This window comes from Hoplias malabaricus, chromosome Y (genome assembly GCF_029633855.1).
Source record: "Hoplias malabaricus isolate fHopMal1 chromosome Y, fHopMal1.hap1, whole genome shotgun sequence".
In the NCBI taxonomy this organism is placed as follows: Eukaryota; Metazoa; Chordata; class Actinopteri; order Characiformes; family Erythrinidae; genus Hoplias; species Hoplias malabaricus.
The window spans coordinates 45,464,537-45,490,823 of NC_089820.1; the positions used below are offsets into that span (position 1 = coordinate 45,464,537).

The following is a 26,287-nucleotide window of genomic DNA, read 5'->3' on the forward strand; positions in this document are numbered from 1 at the left end:
TATAAAATAACAGGGTTCATTCCGGGAACACGAAGAAGTCTGACTGACCTTGTAAGGAAATTATTAGAAAGCAGTGTAAATAACAACTAACCATTTCCATAAATATTTTTTGCCATAAATATTGCTTGGTGGTACAAACATCTATCTGTCTCTTTAACTCTTATATTTATATTTACAAAAATAAAAAGGGTCAAATTGTAAAAGCACAGATCAGGCCTCTTAAAAGAAAAATACAGCTCTCAGTTCATTTCTTTGTAATTGCACAAAAACAATGTTAGAATACCATTCTGACATGATCATTAAATTAAGATGACGATCTAAAACAATAATCTGAACCCCCGTACTTTATCTAAGAGAAGTACATTCAATCAAATTTTGCCCTACTTTCTTTCTCAAGGACATCACTCTGTAGAAGCTAAATCTACTCATCCGGTAATTTAGAGATAGCACAGAGGACTCTGTGTCGGGCACAGGCAATTGAGCTCCAGTGGAATGTCATTTTTACCCCACTGCTCCATTGTTTGATGAATTTTTTTGGCCTATTTCACACATATATTAAGGTCAATTGGAGTTTTAGAAGAGCAGTTTGCAAAGACAGTGCAATATAGGTCATAGACATGGCGGAGATGGGCGAAGTGAGACTCTATACAGATTATATCTATTATACGGCTAAAGAATGAAATAAGAATAAACGAAATTTCCCTAGAAAGTCTCTGATACAGACAAAGTGAAGTGTTTGTGTGTGTCTATGCAGGTACAACAGAGTTTTAGGGCCACGACATTGAAAAAAAAAAAAGGATTCAGGGCAGGCGGCACAGCAGCAGCAGGTAGTGTCGCAGTCACACAGCTCCAGGGGCCTGGAGGTTGTGGGTTCGATTCCCACTCCGGGTGACTGTGTGTTAGGAGTTGGTGTGTTCTCCCCGTGTCCGCGTGGGAAAAGTGTCAAAAGTGTCCATAGGTGTGAGTGAATGTGTGTGTGTGTCTGTGTTCCCCTGTGAAGGACTGGCGCCCCCTCCAGGGTGTATTCCTGCCCAAGGATTCCAGGTAGGCTCTGGACCCACTGCGACCCTGAACTAGATAAGTGGTTACAGATAATGAATGAATGAATGAATGAAAGATTCAGAGCATAAAGTCAGAATTCTGAGAATAATGTCAGAATAATTCTGAGAATAAAGTCGGACTTTATTCTCTTAATATTCGTTTTTTTTAAATGCCGTGGCCCTATGAAGGTATCATATGAAGGTTGTTTAAAGGCTGCCAATAAATAATATATTTAATCATGACTGATAAACATCAAAAGCGTGGGTTTTTAATAGATTCTGGTTGATATATTGGTTGGTTGATAATGTTTGTTGATATTAACATCCCATAAATTATTTAGTTTTGGCAAAATATTATTTTACTTAATACAATTTTTTTATTAAAACTGTAAATGTTGGCCTTTTTTGCTAAAGAAATATGGCAGTTGTGAATTGACAGTCATTTTGAACCTTAATAAATTAAACAAATTAAAAGTAGTCTCTGACGTTTGCACATTACTTCTCATATATGACTAACTAGCCATTGATAGAGGTTATTTAAAAAAAAAAAACATTGTATATCAGCTTGGCCCTAATGCAGCGTCATGTAAGACTGGAATATTGTTACACTTCCTCATGTTCCTCATGCTTCATAATAAAATTGAAAATTCATAACTGTCATATTGAAAAATGACAAAATGCATTTTATGATACTGACAAACCAATATGAATATGAATATATGTGTATTGGTGAGCCAATCCTTTAAAGCAGGATTTGTTTAAAACAAACAAACAAACAAAAATACTACACCTTTGGCAGTCAATCGATTTAAAAAAGCTGCTGCTACCTAAAGCTCCCACATTAATATTGTACCACATCAGGAATAGAAGTCTAATCCATTCTTTTCACTCTCCTCTGAGGAGGGGTTGTCTGACTCATACACTGGACTACGCCGGACAGGAGATGGGAGACCATTGTGTCTGTAGGTGAAGGGAGGGGGCGCTGTGCTGGATAGATGTTCAGCCTGGTCTAGACTCTCCAGAGGACGCAACTTCCAGGCAGGGCTACCCAGAGCAGGGGGCACAGTAACTGGACTCAGAGAACCGTCTGCTCTATTGACCCCCAGCACTATATCCTGCAGGTGCTGACTCTCTCTGGCAGCAGCTTCCCATACTATCTCCAGCTCATTTTCTACTGCTCTGTAAAGAGAGAGAGAGAGAGAGAGAGAGAGAGAGAGAGAGAGAGAGAGAGAGAGAGAGAGAGAGAGAGAGAGAGAGAGAGAGAGAGAGAGAGAGAGAGAGGAAATATTACTTCTGCTGTGTGGGCTGAGATTCAAAACAGCTATAAAGCCAATAAAAGACAAAGTTGCTACAAATAAAGTTAAAGAGATTGAGACATTAGAGGCATTATCATTAACATACAATCAAATAATATAAAAACATCAAAATTAAGCCATGGAGCCTAATGTAATAGTGCTGTCCAAGATAAAGGATGGAGGAAAAAGAGAGAGATTAAGAGAGGAGTGTAGAGACAGACAAAGACCTGGGAAGATGTGCAAAAAGAGAGGGGGGGGGCGTGGGGGTGGGTAAATGTAAGTAGTTAGATGTGCCCCCTCAGGAACAATGCATTATTAATGGGTTTAATTTAGCTCTTTAATACACAACTAAAATGTCCAAACACGGCACTGTACACTCAAGACTCAAAGGCAAGAAAACAACAAACACACACACACACTCACTCACAAAAAAAGACCACACACACACACACACACTCAATGGCATACTCCAAATGCTAAATTGTAGCCTCAATTACTCAGTGACAAGAGACAGAGGGCAAAGAGAAAGAGAGATGAAAGAGAAAAGCAGAGAGAGGGACAAGAGTGCTATGTAGGAAAGCTTCTGCAACCACAGCTGTGTAACAATAACAGTTATTATCTACAAATGAGGAGAAGCATGGATGTGATAGAAGGGAGAGAGGGAGAGAGAGAGAGAGAGAGAGAGAGAGAGAAGATTCCAACTTATTAGTCTTAAACCACACTGACCATACACTCCAAGCTTCATACTTCATAGCTTCATGGAAGACATTTAGTGACTGAATGAGTGAGTGAATCAGAGGAAGGCAGGTACAAAGAAAAACCAAGAGACATGGGGTCTTGAATTATACTTTGAATATGATATTTATCCCTGTCCAATTAAAAACAGGCATGAATTAAATAATTCATTAATGAATTCTTGATTTGGTACTGGTATTAGGACACTAGCCTTTGTGACTCTGCATTGAACTAAGATGAAAATGAGTAGTGTTGCCCATTCTTAATGTTCAGACAGATGTTGAAATTCTGTGCTGGTGATTTTGGTTTAGACATGTTGATGACGGAGGTGTTTGGGAAAAGCTGTAGGAACAAAGGAATACACACATGCGGTTAAACTGTGTTACCATTATGCTTGTTGAATCAGTCCATGGGCCGTCATTATGACAGATCAATTAGCCCAGCCATCTGTTGAGCTTAGTCCAGAGTACAGCTGCAACACACACACACAAACACAGCTAAGAGGTCAATAATGATCTCCGACGAATGCCAGATAGAAGGTGACAAGGTGACAAGAAGAAATTCAATGAAAGATCTCCTAATTTACATTGATGATTAAACACAGGCTCAGCCACACTGAAGAATAAACTGCATGGATGCTGACGTTCTGCAAAATGATTAGGTTGGCAGGGTCATGAACACCATGCGACAATGCCTCATCACTTTCTGATTGGCAAACAGCAGTCTAGTTAAACACAGCACTGACTTATGAACACAAACAGATTTATCCTCTACACCTGCACTGCAAAAAAATGTAATTTAAGCAAGTAAAATAGACTTAGATCTAGTCTAAATATCTAATATTACTCATTTGGAAATTGTTTTAAGTAACTTTATCTACAGAAAATGTCTTATTCCATTGGCAGATATTTTTGCTTCTTGGATTTCATTTTTTGCAGTGTATAAGGTGTCTATAAGATTGAGCCTAGCACTGGACAACACAGCATTGTAAAATTGTAATTTTCAGCTGAAAGGAGGTTATAGTCCAGGACTAAGCTTAATCCCTATGCTTAGGACTCTTTAAAGGAACAATTGCTGATTTTCTACAATGATTCTATCTATTGTTATAAACACCAGCCATCACAGCACCTAGTGTTGTGATCGTATCAAAGACTCTGTACTAAACCTGTGATGATATTTGTGAATATATTAGGGTCTCTGGAATCTAAAAAAAATACCTGTCCTGTTGCAATGACCATCCCTGACCCCAGTGAGGAGAATGCTAGGGGCAGTCTCAGGCATGAACTTGTCACAAAGATATCACAAACAAGAATCTCTTTTCCTTCTCTCATCTCTCTCCAGCTCGCTCTTGATTTACCTGTCAGCGCATCCTTCAGTTAGTTTACATGGGAATGACCCTGAGAGGTAATGAGCTGGACTGAGTGAGAGAAGCAATGTGGCCTTAGTCCTGCCTCTGTCAATGGATCAAGGTTTTCTATGATTCCTGGGCTCAGTAACTTAAGAGGGAGGTGGTGCACAACTAGCGGCACTGCTGTAGTGAGCCCCCTCAGTCCAGCCTCCTTGGGGTTCAGGCCACAGTACCACGTAGGCTTAATAATATATGTAATATGACATTGCCAGCTACTGAGTTCCCTCTTCAGACCTTTTCATCCAAAGCTTAGCTTTTTTATTTGTCATTCCAAGTTCTGAAATGAGTAAAAGGGCACAATAATTTGCTATTTTAAGCTCAGTAGTCTTGAGGCGTACACAGTTAACCTAGACACTTATGCGCCTCTCCCCACTGGAGGTTCACATAGCTGAGAATTCTTAACCATTTTCCTAACTATTTGTTCTATTTCAAGTGGTGCAACAGGTAGTGTTGCTGTCACACATGTGAGAACGCTTCGGTCCTGGGGTTGTTTGTTCAAGCCCCGCTCTGGGTGAGGAGTTTAGTGTGTTCTCCCTGTGTCTGCATGGGTTTCCTCTGGGTGCTAAGGTTTCCTCCCATGGTCCAAAAACACATGCTGGTAGTTGGATTGGCGACTCCATAAAAAAAAGTGTCCATAGGTGTGAGTGTGTGTCGCCCTGTGAGGGACTGGCGCCCCATCCAGGGTGTGTTCCCGCCTTGCACCCAGTGGTCCTGGATGGACTCCGGACCCACCGTGACTCTGAACTGGATAAACAGTTACAGATAATGAATAAATGAAAGAGTTCAATAAGATCTTGGTATAGTTATGAAGTAAAACACATGAAATTGATTAGATTTACTATTTTTATGTAAACACCTTTAACTTATATTTGTTAGCTTTGCCAATAATTTTTCCCTCAAAAAAATATATTTCTTCTTTCTAAGGAGCATCATCATAAAATTACTTTCAACTGAGAATTTCTTCATTTTTGTTAACAAGTATAAATCAGTCAGGGGTACAGCCGGGCTGTAGTGTTGATGACTAATCCCTTGGGATCTTTAGTCATGCAGAGTCTCACTGGATATAGCCCCAAGACTCCAGAGAACACAGTTCCACTGCTCCACACCTCAGTGCTGGGTGCATTTATATATCCCTCTATCAAATGTTTAGCACTGAGCATGGTGAACCTAATCTTATGTGCAGCTGCTCTGGAGTGTCTTACTTAATTTATCTATAGTGGATATATATATAGTATCAAATGAAGCATTTCCTAAAATATAATATAACAAAACCTCACCAACAAAACAACAGACTGTCCTCACAAGGTCATTCCTTGGCAAATCGCCAACTATCTAGGAACACCAAATATAGAATACTGCCAGTTGCCTATTGACAGCTTGCTCTGGAAACCTTAACAAGACCTTTGCTAGACACATGCACACACACTCACACGGGCAGTGCCCTATACAGCATCATACTGTGTGACTGTGATGAGAAATAAATTACAATTTAATTCTGCCCTGAGTGTGTTGATAAAGATTGACATTACATAGCTTTTTAACACACCTGAAATACATTACAGCCCCAATTTCTGAATCTCTCTCTCTCTCTCACTTACACAGACCTTTCACAGAACAATCTGTTCTCTGAAAAAAGAGATAACTCACAAGAGTGAAAAGGGTCTCTCACTTTCTTCCAGGACTCACTTTCTCAAGGAGATTTCTCTTGTAAACCCAGGCTCAGACTTGCTCTCTAAGGCTGGTGATAAATTTCACACCACTGGTTGCAGACTGTGTGAAAAATAATCAAAGCCGCACACCAGACATTTAATTTATTTCACTTGTTGGCTAAATTTGTGGCTATTGTCTTTCATACCGTACCTCTGTGACAATGCAAAATCACTCCTATTTTTTGTTTAACCTATTTGTTGTTTAACCTACAACTGATTCTTTTTATCTGTTTTATATCAATGGAAAAGTAAACAGCAGTTAACAGTTGCCAACATTCTTCTGGATCTTGCAAATGGCTGTCCTACCCACCCAGGGAGGGTGAGGCCAATTGTGCTCTGCTGGTCTCTTTGCCTCAGAAGACCAATGGTGCATTTACACTGCTCTGGTGTGGCAAGGGAACTGTGAGAATAAATCCACTTCAGCTGGCTGGATGTGGGCATTAGAAAGGCAGGCGTTCCATGCATCACCCAACTGAAATCACATCCATTCAGAGTACGGAAATTCATGCATTGAGATGCCCGGATTCATGTGCACCACAAAAGAAGAGTGCAGCTGAGGGAGCCATTGGCGATATCCCAGTGACACGAAAAATTAATAGACAACTGTGTCTTAATTTTCTTTACACTTTTTTAATTGCTATATATTTCAAGTCAGGTTTAAATGCTATAACTTTTTTTTTGCTATATTGAAAGCAAAAATATAAATTTCCAAAGCATAGGAGAATCAAATACAGGTAGAAAAAGGGAGGGGAACCACCCCCACCCCCACCCAAAAAAAAAGACGAGCGTATGGGTGACAGACGAGCAATCTAAATTAATTGAATTAGGAGTAAAAAACAAAGTGCCAGAAAAGAGAACAAGAACTCATTATACCACGTGTACCTGACCTCACTAAAGCTTGAGGATTAACGCAATTAGATTCAAACAGCAATGTTTTAGTGTATGGTGTAAAAAAATTCCCAGAACTTTAGACAAAATGGCTATAAAAACTCCAAATGAATACACTTTATCTCCGAAGAAACACAAAAAATGGCATGTGAGTGTCTATGAACATGTATTTCAGAGTCTTTCTAAGACACTGGATATCAAACACAAAATTATTCTCTGGAGACCTGCTGTTTTTCAATGACTTAACTGACAGCATACACTTTGTATTGTATTTGTTTATCTCATAAGAATACTGAATCTAACACAAAGGCCTGCTTCACCATAGTGAAGTTCCCAGAAAGAAGATTTTTATTTTTTTCAAAGACGAAGCCTTTTTTAAATGCCCAGACTGGAGGATGAAGGCTAGAAAATAAATTAAGAACCAACAAAGGGGTTTGCAAAAAGGTCCTCAACTAATTAGAGATTATAAAGTGAAATAAGCTCTTCCGTATTTCAATGACCCTTCACTTTGTGGTGTATTTAATTAGTGTGTTATGCAGGAGCCAGTGTGTCTGTTGGAGAGATTATTCTATCCTCTTTTTATTAGTAAAAAAACAAAACTTTTTTTTCTGATAATAAAACAGCAAAAAGACATTATGCTGAGATGTGGTTTTAAATGTTTTCATTAAATGCTTTATTGCTGATTTCTGCTCCTGTTTTCACATATATTTTTAACAGAAAGATGTTATAAGGCTTGTGCCAGGACATTTGTGCCTAATGTCTGGCCACAATACACTTCACAATACTCTAAGGGTGTGTTTAAACTTGTCAGCTTAGGTTTTAATTAAAACGAACCCTGGTGCGATTGTGCTGTTGAGTGTGGTTCATTGGAGTAGGTGTGAACACTTCTTTTCAAACAAGTAGACCAAAGACATGTGAGCAGTGTTTTTCTAAACAACCTCTGGTGCAGTTTGTGTCCAGTATAAGCACTATACAAACCAATGGCATCTAAACAAACAAAACACAGCATGTTAAGTCACAAGAAGTGGCACTAAACCTGCTGTGAGAGAACTGCAGGCATTGAAAATAGCACTGTACCTTCATTGCTTTGTTTAAATTGTAAAATGTAATATAATTGATTAATTGAACTATTTGTCTTATTGGCATTTTGCCATATTTTGAGTTTGAGTGTTTAATGTTGTAGTATACGTGTTTAAGCAGATGAAACATTGACTGCAGATTGCGAATGTAGTGCTTAGCCTAGGTTTTGGAATGCAGCTATGATTTTAATCAGGTAGGATGAGGTAAATGTGCCTAACTGTTAGCTTAGCATACATAACATTCCAATGCTATAGGGAAGATGAATGAAATTGGCACCGTCACAGTTGTTGTTAGTGTTGTTAATGCTGAGCATCGTTAACAGTCAGTTAGTGGGGTGATAAAGCTAAGCACTGTATATACTGGAGGGCTAAAAATGGGACGATACATATCCCATAGCACAGGCTAAACTTAGCACAGACTAGACCTACCTGAAATGGTGATACTTTTTGCTATTTTCAATAGGAGTACTGAACCCAAATCAGCCTGATCATTCTGTGATATGGGCCAGACAAAAATAAAGATGATGTGAGCTTTCTGAATGAGCACTGAAAAGGTACCCTCAGCCATTTTCATGAAAACACACACACACATATACATATACATATACATATATATATATATATATATATATATATATATATATATATATATATATATATATATATACATTTTTTTGTAGCAGTCATTTGAGCAAACACTTCTACCTTCAAGCTCTCACATTTCCTCCTAAGGTGCCCTTTCTCTTTTTTCTCCCAGGGGGTAAGTGCATAGTCAGCAAAATCTAAATGAGTCCTTATCAATACTCAAAGATACCCTGACTGTCAGAATACCTGTCACTGTGGTGGTACCCTCAATGGTGTATATTCCGTACCTTTAATTAGGAAACATAATAGTTCCTCATTTAATTATAATTGTAGATATTAAAATTGTGTTGACTCAATATGCCCCAGAACTTCTATAATATATTTAATACATATATTTTACACTATAATTAATAATTACAAACAATCACCACTCCTTCTGGAGAAAATTACCTTAAAAGTAAATTTACACTGTACCTTTAGTGACCAATATGTAACTCTACTATAACTTCCTTTCTGATAGTAAAAGATAGAAAGACATTGATACAGAGAGTGAAGGATTTTAATGCTGTGCTCTTTTAATGACTGTGACATTCATATATTATTATCAGTGTCAAAGAAAATCAAAAGGTCATCTCTTCCTCAGGTGATAGGAAAATGAATGGGGATCATGACAACACTATGAGCAAGAACAGTCCATTCACAGCAACAGATAAATATATATAGCAGAGAAGAGGCACATAAACTCTTTGTTGCAAAGACAAATACATGTTAGATCATTATGTGATGCAAACACCATAGGCACTCATAGGCACTGGCCTACAGAGATGTGGGGAAAAGTGATCTTTTCAAAGGAGTCATTCTTCATCACAATCAACACAATGGGACACGGTGGAGCTGAAAATCTCCTTTATTTCAGTGCTTTTTTTTACCATTTTATGATTACCTAAAGCCTTACTGAATCAAATATCAACTTCAGGTGTGAATCAGGTTTCAGGGTTGAGCTAAACATGGAGAAGAAACTGACAGATAAATGGAGAGTGAGAGAGAGAGAGAGAGAAAGAGAGAGAGAGAGAGAGAGAGAGAGTAGACAAGAAGGAAGATTTAAATGCTGAGGATGAGAGAGAGGCCAAGATCAAAACTGACCGAAAGATTAGCAGAAGTCTTTATTGATGTTTGTGTGTGTGTGTGTGTGTGTGTGCATGTGTTTGTAGACACAAACGTTGTAGCTGATACAAATCACACTGCATCAGCTTCCTGAAGCAGATTAACTCTGTGTTCACATCCATCAGCCTGTGTTGACTCACTGCTCTTTGATTGAATACTTGTTTCCTCCCAACCTTCTTCTCATAAATCACCTGCCTTTCGTCTCAATGCCACCCATAACCACAGTGAGTACATGCTTGTGTGTTTTAGTTACATTGAGGCAGGGCTGCACCATTAGTAAGGTTAATACCAATTTTCACTGAGACACATTAGACCCCTTTTCGACAAGTTTACACAGTTCTCTATGGATATTAATAATATATCTCTGACATGATCAGTACACATATTTCTCAGCGCTCGTTGTTTTTTTGTTGCTCCACTTAACCTCATCATTGAGCTCTCACATAAACCAGATCATCTCAAAATGTACTGGATTTTGTTGCATCTCTTCCACTGCTCCACACTTCACAGCTGGGGGCATTTATAAATCATTTGGTGATACTTGGCTTTGTGCATGATGCTTCTGGCTGCTCATGAGCATCCCACCATATTGGCAATGCTATTAATGGAGATTATAAAGAAATTTGTCATAAGTAGATAGGAATTTCATAGTGTCTATAAATGTTTGAACATGTCATGCAATTGATTAATCAAAAAATATTCTTAGTTTAACTGCCTTTGGAAAAAATCATTAGTTGCATCACTAGTCTTCATCAATATTTCACTAATGGTGCTATATTTTTGTGTACTCATGCTCTAATACATCAAAGTTAAATTAATGGTGGGGTGGCTGGTGAGGGTTAACCATGAGTTAAGTTGAGAAAATACTACAACTTGCAGTTCAGGCACGCCAGGGTGAATAAATTGGGGAAGAAAGAGAGAGAAGCATGAAAGGGGGATTAGAGCTGAAGGCAGGGAAGAGTGAAATGCCTGAACAATAAACCTCAAAGTCATGACATGAAAGAGGCAAGGGAGTATTGACTAGCTAGCTCAATTCCTCAAAGACACATATGTAAGAAGAGAGTGGAGAGAAAAGGAAGAAGGACAAACCAAAAACTCTCAATAGGATGATCACTGTGACCTGAAATGTCCACTCTATGTCAGGTATATGAAGTATTTAGCAAAACTCTCTTCAAAATAAAGGTGCCTTTCAGTAGAAGGCAGAGATGCACTGATCAATTGTCCAGCGAAACATGGTCATCGTTTTGGATTTTGGCAAAGGATAACTGGTCAATAATTTTCCAATGAGCTCGACCTTAAGTTTATTGGTGTTATTATGAGACATGTCCTAATTGGTATAGCAGTGCTTTGTACTATGTTGCGGTGGCTTTCAAACAGCTGCAGTAGACTTTCTATCTTGGCTTCACTATAGTGCGAATGCCTTCATTGCTCTGTGGTAGAGAATGGACTGTGATTTTGTATAATGTCAGACAAAACAAGAATGCTTATCAATAAACATCATTTACTATTTATTCATGGTTATTCATCACAACTCTTCATCACAAGTATCATGTACACTTAAGCAACTAGGGTTCTCAGGCTTTGCAGTACGTGTAATTATGCCTTTATTCACCTTACACTTAAGCCTGATATCATTGTAATGACCTAACAGACAAGCTGATCCACAAAGATCTTCCAGTCTTTTGGCATGATAACATAATAGTTAAGAGAGTGCTCAGTAGTTTGATTTATGGAGACTCATCTCAGTTACTGAATGCAAATTACATGTTACTATTCAGAGTGAATCTATCTAATACAGCTATAATCCTGAAATGCATAGTCTCAGACTGTTTAATGATATACACCTCAGCTGAGAGTCTATAAGCAAGCCTCTTCTAGTTACAGCCTGGAAAACACCACAGTAACTCCTTTGAAACTCTGGCCGTGATGGGGAAAATATACTTTGGAAAAAGCAATAAATAAATGCTACAGGATGATGTTATAAGGGTGACCTTACGTTGTCTTTCCTTAGACATGTTCACTTTTTGGGACCTAAAAAATGCATCTGGTCAGGATGGTAAATCGCCAAAAATGTGTATGTTTCAGCTTTTACTGTCTGCAGTACTTCCCTGTCCAAATTCTTGCTCTGTCCCTAAAACCTACCTTGAAGTGTACACTTTAATGGTGTTTGATGATGAGAAGGAAGGGGTGCAAGGGTTGAAATGTTTAGAGGGTTGCAGAATTGGGACTCTCTCACACGGCTTCACCTTTACATGCTTTACAGTCTACCTCACCCTTTACCATCCACAATCGTAAATCCACATTGGCCTCCCTGGTGACTAAGGCTGTACCTATCCAACTGGCACCTTTAATGCATGCTCAGTGCCACCAGTACCATGTGAACTTGTTTTATAAACGAGGCTGTTAATAGCATTAGATTGGACACAGTTTTATCAATCAGTCCTTTATATAGCAATGTAATTATTTACATATTAATATCTAGTCTCCAGCGATGCCCTGCTTCTTTATCAAGTATATATTTTTTCTGATTAATTAAATATAATGTTGCTTGTTTTTAAGAACTTAAAAATGTCGCTGTTAAAAATAATCATGTTCGTTGCTGTTTGTTCATGTTGATCATGAGTTTTCTGGTGTAAATGAGCCACTTTAACCATTTTAACCCAGTGATTCAGTTTTGTAACTTGGTATAAATAGAAAAAAACAAACTTTACATGGTCATATACTGCCAGGAACTGACAAAATTTTTTATAGTTTATTTGTTTGTTATTGCTTATGGCCGAATTTTTAATGTAAAATATTATCTGTCCATAAAGGCATTTGTTAACTGTCTTGTTAAAGAGGATCTGATTATTTCTTCTAGAACAACAACATAGATGCATTTGTCAACTAAATACACCCTACACACAATATTTCACCCTAATGTTATATAGTATAGCTTATGTTAACTGTCAGTCATTGTTCATGATGATGACAGCAGCAGATAACATTAGTTTCCACCACAAAAACTGCACAAATTGTTCTAAATGAAACTCCACAAAATGGCCACACAGCACTGCTTATCCAATAATCTGACAAATGCTTATTCATTAGGCCTGTAACCACAGCCACACAAGCAGCTCAACCAAATGGAAATAAATAGAACCTCAGAAGTTGATCACTTCATGGTTAAAGACGTGTGCAGGTACATGTATGCACACACATACACTCAGATCAAGGATGAGTCTGTGCCTGTGTTTGTATCTGTGGTCTTAAGAAAATGGGCTAGATTTACTTAGCTTTTTATATCAGGTTTCCAGTGCTAATATGACACATTCTGTCTGAAAATGTGTGGTTTGTTTAAAACTATAGTCAAAGTGACAAAAGCCCTAAAGCCCTGCTGAAAAAATATATGCAAGAAGAAAAACACCATTACAATTCTCAGATGTGGTGACTACAATGGAAATGTTTTGTTTTTTTTACTGCACCTAAAACAGTAGTTTCTGTTATCAGCTACAGCCTATTAGTTCTTACAGCATTAATTACTATTTGAAGAGACTCAAGACTCCACTCAGACTTGAACCTTGTAGATTTGAGACTCAACTTAAAATTCGACCCCATAAATTTGACTTTGATTCAGACATGGACTTGAGGTCTCGATAATTGACTCAGAATCCTGAGACTTTAGACTTGAATTAGACTAAGAGTTCAGAGACTCAAAACGTAGCCCAGACTTGGAGCCCCAAGAGCTGAGGCTCAACTCAAAAATGGACACCACAGACTTAAGACTCAGTTCACAATGGGACACAGAGACTCAATTCAGCTTCAGACTCCACAAACTCAAAACCACATTCAAACCCAGACAGCAGATAATCTAGACTTGACTCAGATTAACTCCAGAGACTTGAGACTCAACTTGGATTTAGAGATCTGAGGCTTAATTCATAGAGACTTCAGACTCAGTTTAGGTTCAGACCCAGAAATTGAGAAATTTCTTGTATCCAGAAGCTTTGTGAGATAATATTGCAAAAACTCTTAACAACAAAATGAGCAACAAACATGTTGGTTAAATCTCTAATTCAATATAATATAAAAAAAATCTTCTATAGAAGACACGTCTATTTATTTAATAAACTCTCTCACTCAAAAAAGACTAATTTATGCCAGCACACATGCTGATGCATCTCAATCAGAAATACATATTCAATCATAAACCATTGCTCCTTTAGCCACATCTGATCAGCTAATTTAAAAATCTTTCATAAGCTGTGAGTGAAACATGGCTGAGTTTGTGTAAACAGCCTTGGAGACTCAATACCCTTCACACACACCTCTGCAAAGCTCCACAGCACACATCTTTAAGCTTCAGGCAGACTCCCGATCAGACAGTATCGCCTGAGGCTAGATTAATATTTCAGTGCAGACAGAGAGTGAGACAGTGGGTGAGAGACACTTACACAGACATACTGAGTGAGGGAGGTATATAGATGATCCCACTTAACCACTTCATGACTGGGGTCAGTGATGGACAAGGACACACATGGTTCATTTCCTGAGGTCAAAACAAGTTCAATCAGTTCAAATGTAAAAAAATACAATCAGCTTTAAGGCCTTAGAATCATGATAGACCACCAAATACATACATACATATATATATATGTATGTTGCTAAAGTTGCTAAATTTGGAGTGCACTGTTCTAGTACCCATGCATGTAGTTTCAGCATTTTAACCTAATTCGCAATCATTTTTATGGCTTTAGATGCAATAATAACTGAAATCCAACCTTTTATTTAACAGACAAAATTAACAGAAAAAAACATTTTCATTGTTTTCACTGATGAACTTTACTGTATTTGTTAAATACATACCAAATTAGAAAAAAATAATGCCTGTAGAACACTTCCAAAACCTGGAACAGATGCACATTTACCATTGGGTCACATCACCTTTTCTTTTAAATTATACTTTTTCGCTAGGGAATTGAGATAATAATTGTTGCAATTTTGCATGCTGAGCAACTCAACAGTCTGTGGTCACCATACTGTGATTCTCCTTTTCATAATGTGGCATATATTTTCAATAGGAGCTATATCTGGACAGCGCCAGGCCAGTCACACACTCTCTATGTCTACAAAGCAACACTGTTTTAACTCTTGCAGAATAAGGCCCAGGACTGTCCTGCTGAAATAGTCATGGAGTTTCTGGCTAACGACATTGTCTTGAGGGTAGCATATGTCTCTCCAAAATACATAAGCTTCAGCATCAATAGTACATTCACATATACACAGATCACATGCCATAGACACTGATGTACCCCATGCTATCACAGATGCTGTTTTTTGCTTTTGGATGTGCTTAATTCATCTTTGGCTCAGACAAACGATGGTTGTTTTTCCCAAAGACAAGCTGTAACATGGACTTGTCTGACAACTGTACACATTTCCATGGTCTTCCAGTCTATCTTTGGGCCAAGAGATGTTGCCAGCATTTCTGCACAAAATTTATATATTCAAGTTTCAAGTTGTACCTCTTGATACAGCAGCAAACTGTGTTAAGTGACAGTTTTCCATGGCTTGAATCTCATCATCATTCAACAGTGGTTTCTGGTCTTGCATAATGTGGACTGAGACTTTGGATTACCTGAATTTGTTCATAATATTATGTTCAGTAGATAATGAAAGAGCCAAATTCTTTGCAAATGTGCATTGAAAATTTGTCTATTTGAATATTTATGAAGCTTGTAATGCTGCAAATCAACGTGACATGAATTTTCTACAAACTTTTCCCTCTTAATTTGCTCGTTCCAAATTTTGAAGTGTGTTGCAGGCATTTAAATTTATTAATATTTAGAAAATACAACTGGCTTTGTGGGCATGGTGGCGCAGCAGGTAGTGTCGCAGTCACACAGCTCCAGGGACCTGGAGGTTGAGGGTTCGAGTCCTGCTCTGGGTGACTGTCTGTGAGGAGTTGGTGTGTTGTCCATGTGGGTTTCCTCTGGGTGCTCCGGTTTCCTCCCACAGCCCAAAACACACGTTGGTAGGTGGATTGGCGACTCAAAAGTGTCCGTAGGTGTGAGTGTGTGAGTGAATGTGTGTGTGTTGCCCTGTAAAGGACTGGCGGCCCCTCCAGGTTGTATTCCCCGCCTTGCGCCCAATGATTCCAGGTAGGCTCTGGACCCACCGCAACCCTGAATTGGATAAGCGGTTACAGATAATGAATGAATGAATGAACTGAGTTTGTCCGTGAAAACTTCTGAAATCTTTCCTTTGAACTTTTGTAATTTATATTAATGTTCTACAGAATGATCAAATCACATGATTCATGTTTTTATTGCATTTTACAAAATGCCCCAACTTTCCTTAAGGTGGGGTTTATAAATGAAGGGGTATTTCTGACTTCATACATTAATGAACATACTTTCTCCTATTTGCCTGGCCTCATAGAAACATGGGTGTCAATCTATCTGTCTGGGGTAGCATTGCTGAGCCAGTTAGTGTGGCAAGGGAAGTTAGAAAGGGAATGACTGCATCCCTTGCATGGTGATGGTGCTTCTCATTATACCCTTTTGTGACAGACTGTGGCATTTCTAAAAAAGATTTGCAGTAATTGCAGACATCAGAATCATCACTGGTGTTCAGACACAGACCAGAACAAAAAAGAAAAATGTGCATTTTATAGGCTAACCAATCAAATCATATATTACAGCCTAGCTTACTCCAGCTAAGATTTTACCATTTTAACTAAAATACATCCTTCAAGACCAACTGACAACCATGCCATACAGTAAAAATATTTTGCATGCAATATAGCTGTTATATGGACCATCTGGTAATTGTAGTATATTGATAGTACAGTCCTGTTGCACACAATGTAAGATCTATGCAGCATTATAAACCCAAGGACTTTTTAGTTATTTAATGGGGTTCTACCTAAGCTCAGAAGTGCACCCCAGTCTACCCACTAAATTTTATTGACCATAATGCTAAGGAACCGATAGAGGCAGTTCCTAAAGTAGCCTGGATCATGATGCTGAGTGCTTACAGTTAGCAGCATATTTCATTAAGCAGCACTTTCTGATGAGCAGCACCACAGCCAGCATATCACAGTTTTGAGCTGGATGTTAGAATAGAGGGAGCAACATTAAAATACTGCATCACTACCATAAGAAACTTTATGGTCACAAACAATATGTTTTTTTTCAGCCTAATACAGATTTTATCCATATTTAAAAAGCATTAAGCAACTTGATGTTTCAACAGAAAGTCCATAATTATTACTCTCTCATAAAATAATAGTGTATTTTTTCTCTCATATATATTAATTACATTAATTAATAATTCTATGATAATGATGTTGGGATATGATAATTTACCATATTGCCTCCCTGTAATTCAGAAGGAATTTAGTTTGCACCAGAAGAGGAACACCAGAAGATGTTAGGGAAAATGTACTCTCTTCAGACTCCCATATGAAACAGAGGCACTGTTAATTTACTTCACCAAAGAAGGAGGTGTTGACATTGGGAAATTGGGAAAGAAAAACTAAAAATGAGTCTCATAAATAAATCTCTACCTTCTCTAAAAATAAGACTGGGTATATAAAAAAGAAGACAGGCTTGTCCTGCTGTTAAGTTATTTGTCCAGAGCAATAGAACTCACATCATAATCCCTGGGCTTTTTTGTTTTTTGAGGTTCAATTGAACTCTTAAGAAAATAAACCCAACAATTCAATAAAAAATGCTTAAAATTTCCTTAGGCAATTTTAGGAAAGTCATCAATAAGTCAGTTGAGCCAGGAAATTACATTTTTCTGTGGGTGCCTGGCTGTAGAGCTTGTAGGATGGTGTATGTAGTCTACAGCTTACTCCAGTGTTAAATATGAAATACTGATTTAACTGTTTCTTATGGGTCTACATACAAACACTTGCATATTTATAATGGTTTTCTATCCAGCAGCTTTAGGAGGTGGTCCCAAACCTGTTTTGGCTATTTTTTTTCTAGTTCTCTCCTTATGCTTATTCTTAACATAATATACTCGTACACAGTCACCTCTTCTAGCCTTACATTACGTTCTGTACCCTTATCATAATTGAAATTTAAACTTTATGATTTAAATTATTGTAAGAGAAGTCCTGATAGAAGTCCTCTGGGGATTTACCAGTAATTTATTTCTTTATATGCTGCTCATGTCGACTATGTGCCATTATGTGTGCAGGATTACAGAGCAATATTGACATGCTTTTCCCTCTTTAAAATACTGTTCTGTACCTACTCCCCCACCTTTTACTCATTCCATCAGAATGGGAAATCATGTATATTAAAGCATGAACAAAGGTTTGCATTTGGATAAGACTGAAAAATCAATATCAATAAAGCGTGAAAAGAGGTGAAATGCTCTGTAAGGAATTCAGGTGCAAGAGCAGGCCAAACATGGAGCTGTGTTTTTCTTTTTGTACATGTGTATGTCTGTCTGCCACACTTCGCGTTTTATGATATATATTATTTTGAAAGCAATATTTCAAGTTACTTCATTAGAGGAGCTGTCAACAAAAACAGCGAAAATGAAAAACAGGAATGATTGTCACCAATATCAGTAAGTCATATCATCATCAGTAAAAAGCCATTTCATTTGTAGCATAAATCATCCAACAGGACAGACTGTTTTTCAACAGCCAACTATGTTCAATTTTGTTCACATTACCATGTCCTTTGTTTCTTTTGTCAGTATTGAGAGACAGGTCCTAAATTCATGAATTCTGGTATTTAAAAATGCACACACAAAAAACACAGACAACCCATTATTATAACCACACACAGGATAAGATGAAAAATATCCTATGCCAATCCATTAGAGAACATAAGGCCCACTCCACTCTCTTCCTACCTGCAGCCACAAAAGAAAAAAAAATAATTATCACCTGTTATTCCTACACATAACCACTAAGGTCACTGTGTCTGTTTATGAACAGCAACCAGCTACATCAAGCAACATTTAGGTGTACTAATATACTACACCTACCCACTAGGGTTGCTTTGGCCCTTTATGATCCGATCAGCAACCAGTTATCCCTAACAACTTAGGTTACTCACTGAGCCCAGCCCATGAGTACTAAAACCACCAATTGCATCACTAGCTCTTCACAGGGGTCATCAGGTGGACACCTCACCTCGTCAGTGTTTCACTGAATTAAGCCCACAACACTTCCAGAAGGCTCAACAGTGAAGTCTGGCGTCCTAGACCCAACCCACTAAGAGCTAGCTTTACAGTCTTACCTTACCCTTAATCATCAACAACTGTAAATCCACACTGGCCTCCCTGGTGACTAAGGCTGTACCTAGCCCCAATGGCACTGTTAATGCACGCTCAGTGCCATAAGTTCCATGTGATCTTTACATGCTACATCACCAACAACCACAATAGAACCTCTACAGTGTATTTCCCCAATTAGTCTGTGCTCTCCTTATCCACAACCACTGACTAGACCTTTCAGCAGTTTCTGATAACTCCTTCACAGCTGCCCTTAATTTCTTGCCTCTGATGCTCACCTGCACAAGCAAGTCTGTGGCCAACCTGGCTACAAATCCCCTAACACCTATCTTCATAGATCTTACATGTGCCTGCCACCCACATTCCCTCTCCTCTCCTCAGCTGCCAAGTTGACATACTTCTGCTTCTTCCTTTCGAATGCTTTATCTACTGCATCCTCAAATGGAATTGCTAATTTTATGGCATTGGAAGGATTTCGTAAGTTGTTTCCAGCAAAAACTTAATAAAACTTGCCTGTATCGCCCAAGGTATCGCTACATCTTGCCAAATGATCTTTCTCTTCTCTAGATTCTCCCAATGTGGCTACCTGCACTGCTTTTTGCGGACTGCATTTCCTTCCTGTTTTTGTGACTGGTGCTGCTACTTTTACAAACACTATACAAACATTATACAAACACAGCTTTTATTATCTTTATAAACAGCATTTTGCTGGTACAGACTATGCCTGCAACGGTTGAAATGGGGAGATGAGCTCAGATGTTTTTGGGGAGGATGTCAGATTGGCTTAGGAATGTGTATGAAGCCAAACCCCCCATTGGAGAGATGAATACTGGGTGGAGATGGTGTGGAGGTGGAAGTGATTATGTCTGACATGGAAATGACTTTAGTTTGCAGAGTATATATAGGGCTGACAAGAGGAGTTTGGGAGTTTTACTGTAGCCAAAAGCAGAAAAAAACACTTATTAAGCCCCTTAATACAAGGATGCTTGTCCACAAATGTTTGTTGTGTAGTGTATTTGTAGGTGCAGTGTATGTACTTGGTAATTTCAGATTGTTTTGAAAATTGTGTATAGTATAAAATATTAGGTTTACACTTTTAGGATCTCCAGAACTCCTGTAACACATTGGTTACAGCACAATTTCCCAGCTATCTCTACACCATCCTTCAAGATCCAGCTGGTAACTCTGACATTCTAAACTAATACATTTTATTAATACTCCTCAGCACTAAGCTCATCCTTTAGTATAGAACTTTCAATGTCCACTGAGTCATAAAAATCAGTAGGTGTGAGCAGGCCTGGAAGCACTCTGCAACTAAACTTGACGTCACTAGCCTCTGCACATCTCCCAGCACAGTTCACACTCTAGCCAAGCAGCTGCATGTGGTGTGGTGAGTAAACTAAATTGTCCAGACAAACAGTGCAAAGCTAGAGAGAGAGAGAGAGAGAGAGAGAGAGAGAGAGAGAGAGAGAGAGAGAGAGAGAGAGTTTGTGTCCTCAACTGGCATCCATCATCTATATTCTGCCCTGGCAGCTTGTCTGGTACATACTGGCCCATTCTCACCACTCAAAGAGAGAGAGAGAGAGAGAGAGAGAGAGAGAGAGAGAGAGAGAGAGAGAGAGAGAGAGAGGTGTGTGTGTTTGTCTGTGATTGAGTGTGTGTATATTTGTGATCTGTTCTCATACCACAGTGACCCAGAAAAACAGCCGTTCAAGCCCTAATTTCAACAACACACTGTAATTAGTCTACAGCTCACATGTAAACATCTGAGTGTCTATCTACAGTAAAAAGGTCAAGTGATTAAAACAGATCATGGTGATTAATTACATTGTTTTTGGTAGTAAAAAAATGCTTTTGTCTAATTCACTTAAACACAGAGTGTATTTTTATACAATTTAATTACAGTAATTTCATCATTAATACTATGTGGAAATACTACGTAGCACAGGTTTCAGTTTCACTGACAGTGATGAAACAGTGGCTGCACATTTCAATTAATGAGTGCACACACAGAAATCAGTGTCTGATATACGTATCCTTATCTATCTTGTGGCTGAATAGCATCAAATCGTAAGAGAAATGCTCTAAAATCTAGTTTAAAGACTTCCTAGAAAAGTAGGGGCTGTTACTATAAGAAAGAGGGATAAACTCCTTAATACCATCACTTCAGTAAAAATGTTGAACAATCAGTTGTGCACAAACCTTCAGCCATGTAAACTCCTTTCAGGGTAAAGACATTCAGTATTGTCATGGAGATTTTTACTTGTAATGTCAAGTGTGTGCGACATGACCTGCTTTGTTTGACTTTGGAGTATGCACCATCTTCCTTTATTTATATGCAATTACAGAAGTAGAATAATTGTGCTGTTTATAACACTGCTAAAAGCACTTGTTTTCAGATAAATGCACAATTAATTTTACACTATAAAAAACTGAGGTGTCAGAATGCACTGCAAAAGTCACAGCTACATCCAGCTCTCCCACAACTCAAACCTTGCCCCGACACTGCCAGCTTTGGATGAAACCCTATGTGAACTCTAGTTGGTGAAACATTATTTTGTTGCTGTAGAAGCTGCATCTCCTGCATGTCAAAGGACAGAGAAAATGTTTTATGCTTCCATGTGAATGGGAAATTTTACTTGTGGACTAGGCCTAAGAGAGTGAACAAGGTAAAAGGAAACTACAGTTTAAAGCTTTAAGGTTAAAGGAAAACTCTGGGCTTAAATAATGAGGTTACATGTGACATATGACTGATCAAATAAACATGCGCTCTAATTATTCTCATTATCCAAGAATGTGTGTTTTAGTTTTGTGTATCATTTCTTTTGATGCACCTCAGAACTAACTGCCTTGTTCACGCATTCAGTCACTCACATCTAACATACTCAATATGGCTGACACCATGTGCAGTGTAACAGAACTCCCTCTTGGGTTAAATTGCTTAAATGTAGAAAACAAATGAGCAAACAAAAGCAAATGGTTCATGGAGGACAACACACACACCAAATAAAATGGAATCATAGGTGGAACATGGAGGAACAAACATGTACACAGGAATGCAGAAAGTATCGGGCAACAGTAGGAAAAAGAGACAAGGAGACTGAGGAAGAGTGATTCACATTATTAAGAGACAGAAAGAGCAAGAGAGAGCACACACATGATTAAATAACAAAATCACAAATGTGCTGTCTGTGTCCAGCCTGACCCAAATCATGTCTCCAGGCAGATGCTACATAAAATCCAATAAAAGCAATAATCTGTGATTTGTCTATTCTCTTGTACCGTTATTTAACTGACAATTGAATTGAATTTCCAGTATTTTCACTGACCAACAAAATTGTATTCTGTAAATATAAACTAATATGGAATGTGATGCTTGTAACACACTCCAAAGAGTTGGGGCAGAGGCATGTTTACCACTGTGTTACAACAAATTTATTTTATATTCACTATTAAATCATTTGGGAACAGAGGATGCTAATGGGTGCAGTTTTGCAAGTGGAGTTTTTGCGGCCTAGCATTGCCTTGCTGAAATAACCATGGATTTTCTAGGAAAGGGCTTAGCATTTGTAACAGCATGAGAACTCATCTTTCTTTTGCATGATAGAGTTTCTGGTCTCGTTTCTGAAAGCAGCAGTAGACTGTGTTAGGTGCAAACCATATTCCAAAGTAATCCTGAGCCCTTCTGCTATATCAGAGTAAAATGATGATTGTTGTTCATCATTAGTTCGACATTTGACTATGAGGAACAGCCCCTGTTTGACAGATCTTGGAAATACCAACACCAATATCTTGGTACCACCTCTGGAAGCTAGTTGAAATACAAATTAAAGCAGTGACAAAAGTATATACCGGTGCCCTATATAAGCAGACACAGCTCCCAAATTTTCCAGCCCCTCTCTTCTGTCAATACTTATATTTTATTTGTATCTACCCTTCTTCAACATATTTTCCCTACATCAACAGTTCACAGATGAACTCAAGAATTGTTGTCGTTGATTACGTTGACAAGCACATTTCTTTATCTTAGATCATCTATGGCTCTTCAATATTCTGCTCATTCATGCTTGGCATCTTCAATTAAAGGTGATGTCTACGATTGTGGGGAAATGCAGTTCAAGCCCTTTGTTTACGTTCAGAATCTCAGTGTCTTTTAAGGTGGAACAGAATGTTTGAAGGAAAAAAAAAAGATTGTTGTTTGTAGAATTTGGACACATTTCCACATTAAAGGGAATATCTACAATTTTGGGAATCTGCAGTTCTCTCTGGTTTGTTTACGTTAAAAAGCTCCGCATCTCTTAAGGTGGAATGGTATGTTTGAGGAAAAAAATGACTGTTTGAATGTGGCTGAAGTTTAACTTCTCTCCAAGTTTTTAATTCACCACAGACACTCATTTGTAACTTGAGTTGTGAAGTTGTATTGTACATTTATTTTCACGCACTTAGCCATCTCTCGAATTTGGAGATTCAGATTCCACTTTAAGAAATCTTTAACGCAAAAATAAGTCAATATTATCTACCTATGGAGCAGGAATAGAGCAATATCCTCATGTTGGTTCATACTTTTCAATGTGTAGAGTTCTCTTTGTTGTCTAAATAACTCGCTCTTGAGAGAGCAAGCCTAGCATACCAGACCGAGACAGTTTGTTTTTTTTAGCCATTTACTGATATTGGGGCTTTGTAAACACATCAGTCCAGTTTTGAGCATGCAAAGAGATCAGAGAACTAGCAAGCTGTGAATTTTATATAAAAAAGGGTTTTGATTATAATTATGTATGTCCCCCTTTAAGTATCCAACTTAGGATACAAAATAAATCGCACCAGGAGCTGTTTCACTCCTACGCAGGAGATAATATACTGGGGGCTATAACTATACTCCGTCTCATTCTGCTCCACTCTTTCAGAAGTGTGCGCTCTCTTATTCAGACACTGCACATCCCTCTTCCAGGGAAATTAGTCTGTCTTGTTCAGGACCTGTCTCTTGGGCCTGATGACATCCACTCTGTCGGTGGCTCCCCTCAGCCTATTAAGAATGACAGATTGTCAGTGCTGGGTTCAGGTTTTACGCTTATGTCAGCAGTACCAATTGCTACTTTGTGGCAGAGTATTAGCAGAATACTTGTGGACCTTGAAATGTTAGAGAAATCCAGTTCGTTTTTCCAGTTCTTAAAATGTGGAAAAAGGTGGTGAGAATGGCAGGATTGTTGAGAGCAGTGTAGTGAATGGGATCTGGCCACAACCCCTGAGCTTTGTACACTAGCTTTCTTGATCTTCTAACAGCCTTCCTAGCTCTGAAACACTCCAGTCTTCTCCTTCAGGGCTGTCGGTCCATATTTGACCAGAGAGCACCACAGCGATGGCATATATTAACTTTCATGTGTTTCATTCTACTTCACAGACTGGCACACATTCTTCTCCTTTGGAGCAATGCTGGCTTAAGTTGGCTGTACGTGACTCACATGTCAGGCCACATGAATATGGCGCAGATCTCCTCTTCACAAAGAATCCCTTTTATAGAATGGAGACTACACCCAAATGTTGTAAAGCAAATTTGGGAGAAATATGGCAGCTCTGCTGTAGATCAATTTGCCTTGCCTGCATACAGTGTCCTCTCTTCTTCTGACAGATGGACAATGTCATACCTTTAGGAGTAGCACTCATGGTCGAGAACTCACCTCTATACCTTTCCAATTTTGAGCTCCATAACAGCTACTCTAGCCAGAGTACAAGAGTCTAACTCAGAGTACAAGGTTTATCTCTCCTCCTGATCGCCCCGTGTTGGCCAGGGATACCTTGGTTACCGGAGATCATTCAGATCCTATCACAGTAGCCCTGGCATTTCCCATTATGCAGAGACATGCAGTCTCAAGGCCATGGAACAATTTTGTACACATCTTTAACATCTTGGTCTGTGAGTCTGGGCCATGAAAAGAAGTATCAGAGTGCTATGGATTTACACCCTAAAGTGGTCAATTTTGGCAGCAATTACAGCATGCCATATAGGTTTCATCAACACCACTGTAGGCCATTTCATGTGAGGTTTGCACAGATTGTGGCCAATCTCTAAGCATTTTGGCCCTTTATGGGACTTTTGGTCCTAAACCTCTCCCAGGTGTTCTTCTAGTCACCAACAAAAAAAGTTTTAAAGCTCATGCTGCCATAAGCCAAATGAACGAGTGCATTACAAACTTTCTCTGTGCATCCAGATGCACATGAGGCTAAAGTTACATTGCTGAAGGTTAGTGATACTGCTTATGCTGTTTTTTTTAGCTGTAAAGCTCATTCCATTCCATCCACCTCCATTCTCTTCTGATAAGGCTCAGAGTCTGCACTGTGTGTGTCCACTGTGAGCTTTATTTATGTATACATAACGCACTAGAAACTTTAGAAAATCTAGTCAGTTCTTCATCTCTCTGGCTCCCCCGCACAGGAGGTCTTTGCATTAATCTCATTGGGCAGTGGAGGCTAGTAATTTAGCTTATATTACCATGAGCTTATAAGATTTTAAAAGGCTTTCAAACTCATTCAACCAGAAGAATGGCTACTTCTTGGGCTCTTTTTTTAAGGTGTTTCAGTAGGGGACTGTAGGTAGCTGGTCTTGCAGGTCACTGCACACATTTATATGGTTTTATTGGGTGAATGTTACCAAGCCTTCTCAGGCACATACGGTTCTCAGTTTCAGTCCTTCTCAGTCCATAAGGCAAGATGTGTGGGGCTGAGGCTTCTTTCCCCAACACTTCCCTTACCTCATCTTCAGTTTTCTTTTGCAAACAGTTCTTTTTACCTATGAACTTGGACCATGTTATTCTTTCTACTCTTTATTTTCTTGACCTGTGTCTGACTTAGACCAGTTTAGAAAGCATGGCATATGGGAGATTTCTATAGTGAAACACAAAATTAATGATGAAAGAGAACACTAGGCTACATGTTAACACTGTTCCCTACTTGCATTTCATTGGGATAGATCATGCTTCAAAAATGGCAGATGTAAAGGCTGTGCTCATTAAATAGTAGTTTGTATTACATGTATGCATTATGTATAGTATATGGTAAAACACATGCAATTTGACAATTCTCTCATAAAGTATGGCAAAAATCTATTTTTCTATTTTTGCTTGAATTTTGGTGGCTGCTGCTATTA

The 26,287-nt window shown here is 38.5% G+C and overlaps 1 protein-coding gene across 1 annotated transcript in view; it reads right to left on the bottom strand.

The window, feature by feature from the left end:
• Nucleotides 1-1,840: 1,840 nt before the first annotated feature.
• The window catches only part of LOC136678445 (centrosomal protein of 89 kDa-like), a 133,910-nt gene continuing 109,463 nt past the window's right edge, over nt 1,841-26,287 (bottom strand). The window contains exon 20 of the mRNA XM_066656496.1: nt 1,841-2,219. Coding sequence (XP_066512593.1) covers nt 1,898-2,219 — 322 coding nt within the window. The 3' untranslated portion in view covers nt 1,841-1,897. The remainder of the gene's footprint in view (nt 2,220-26,287) is intronic.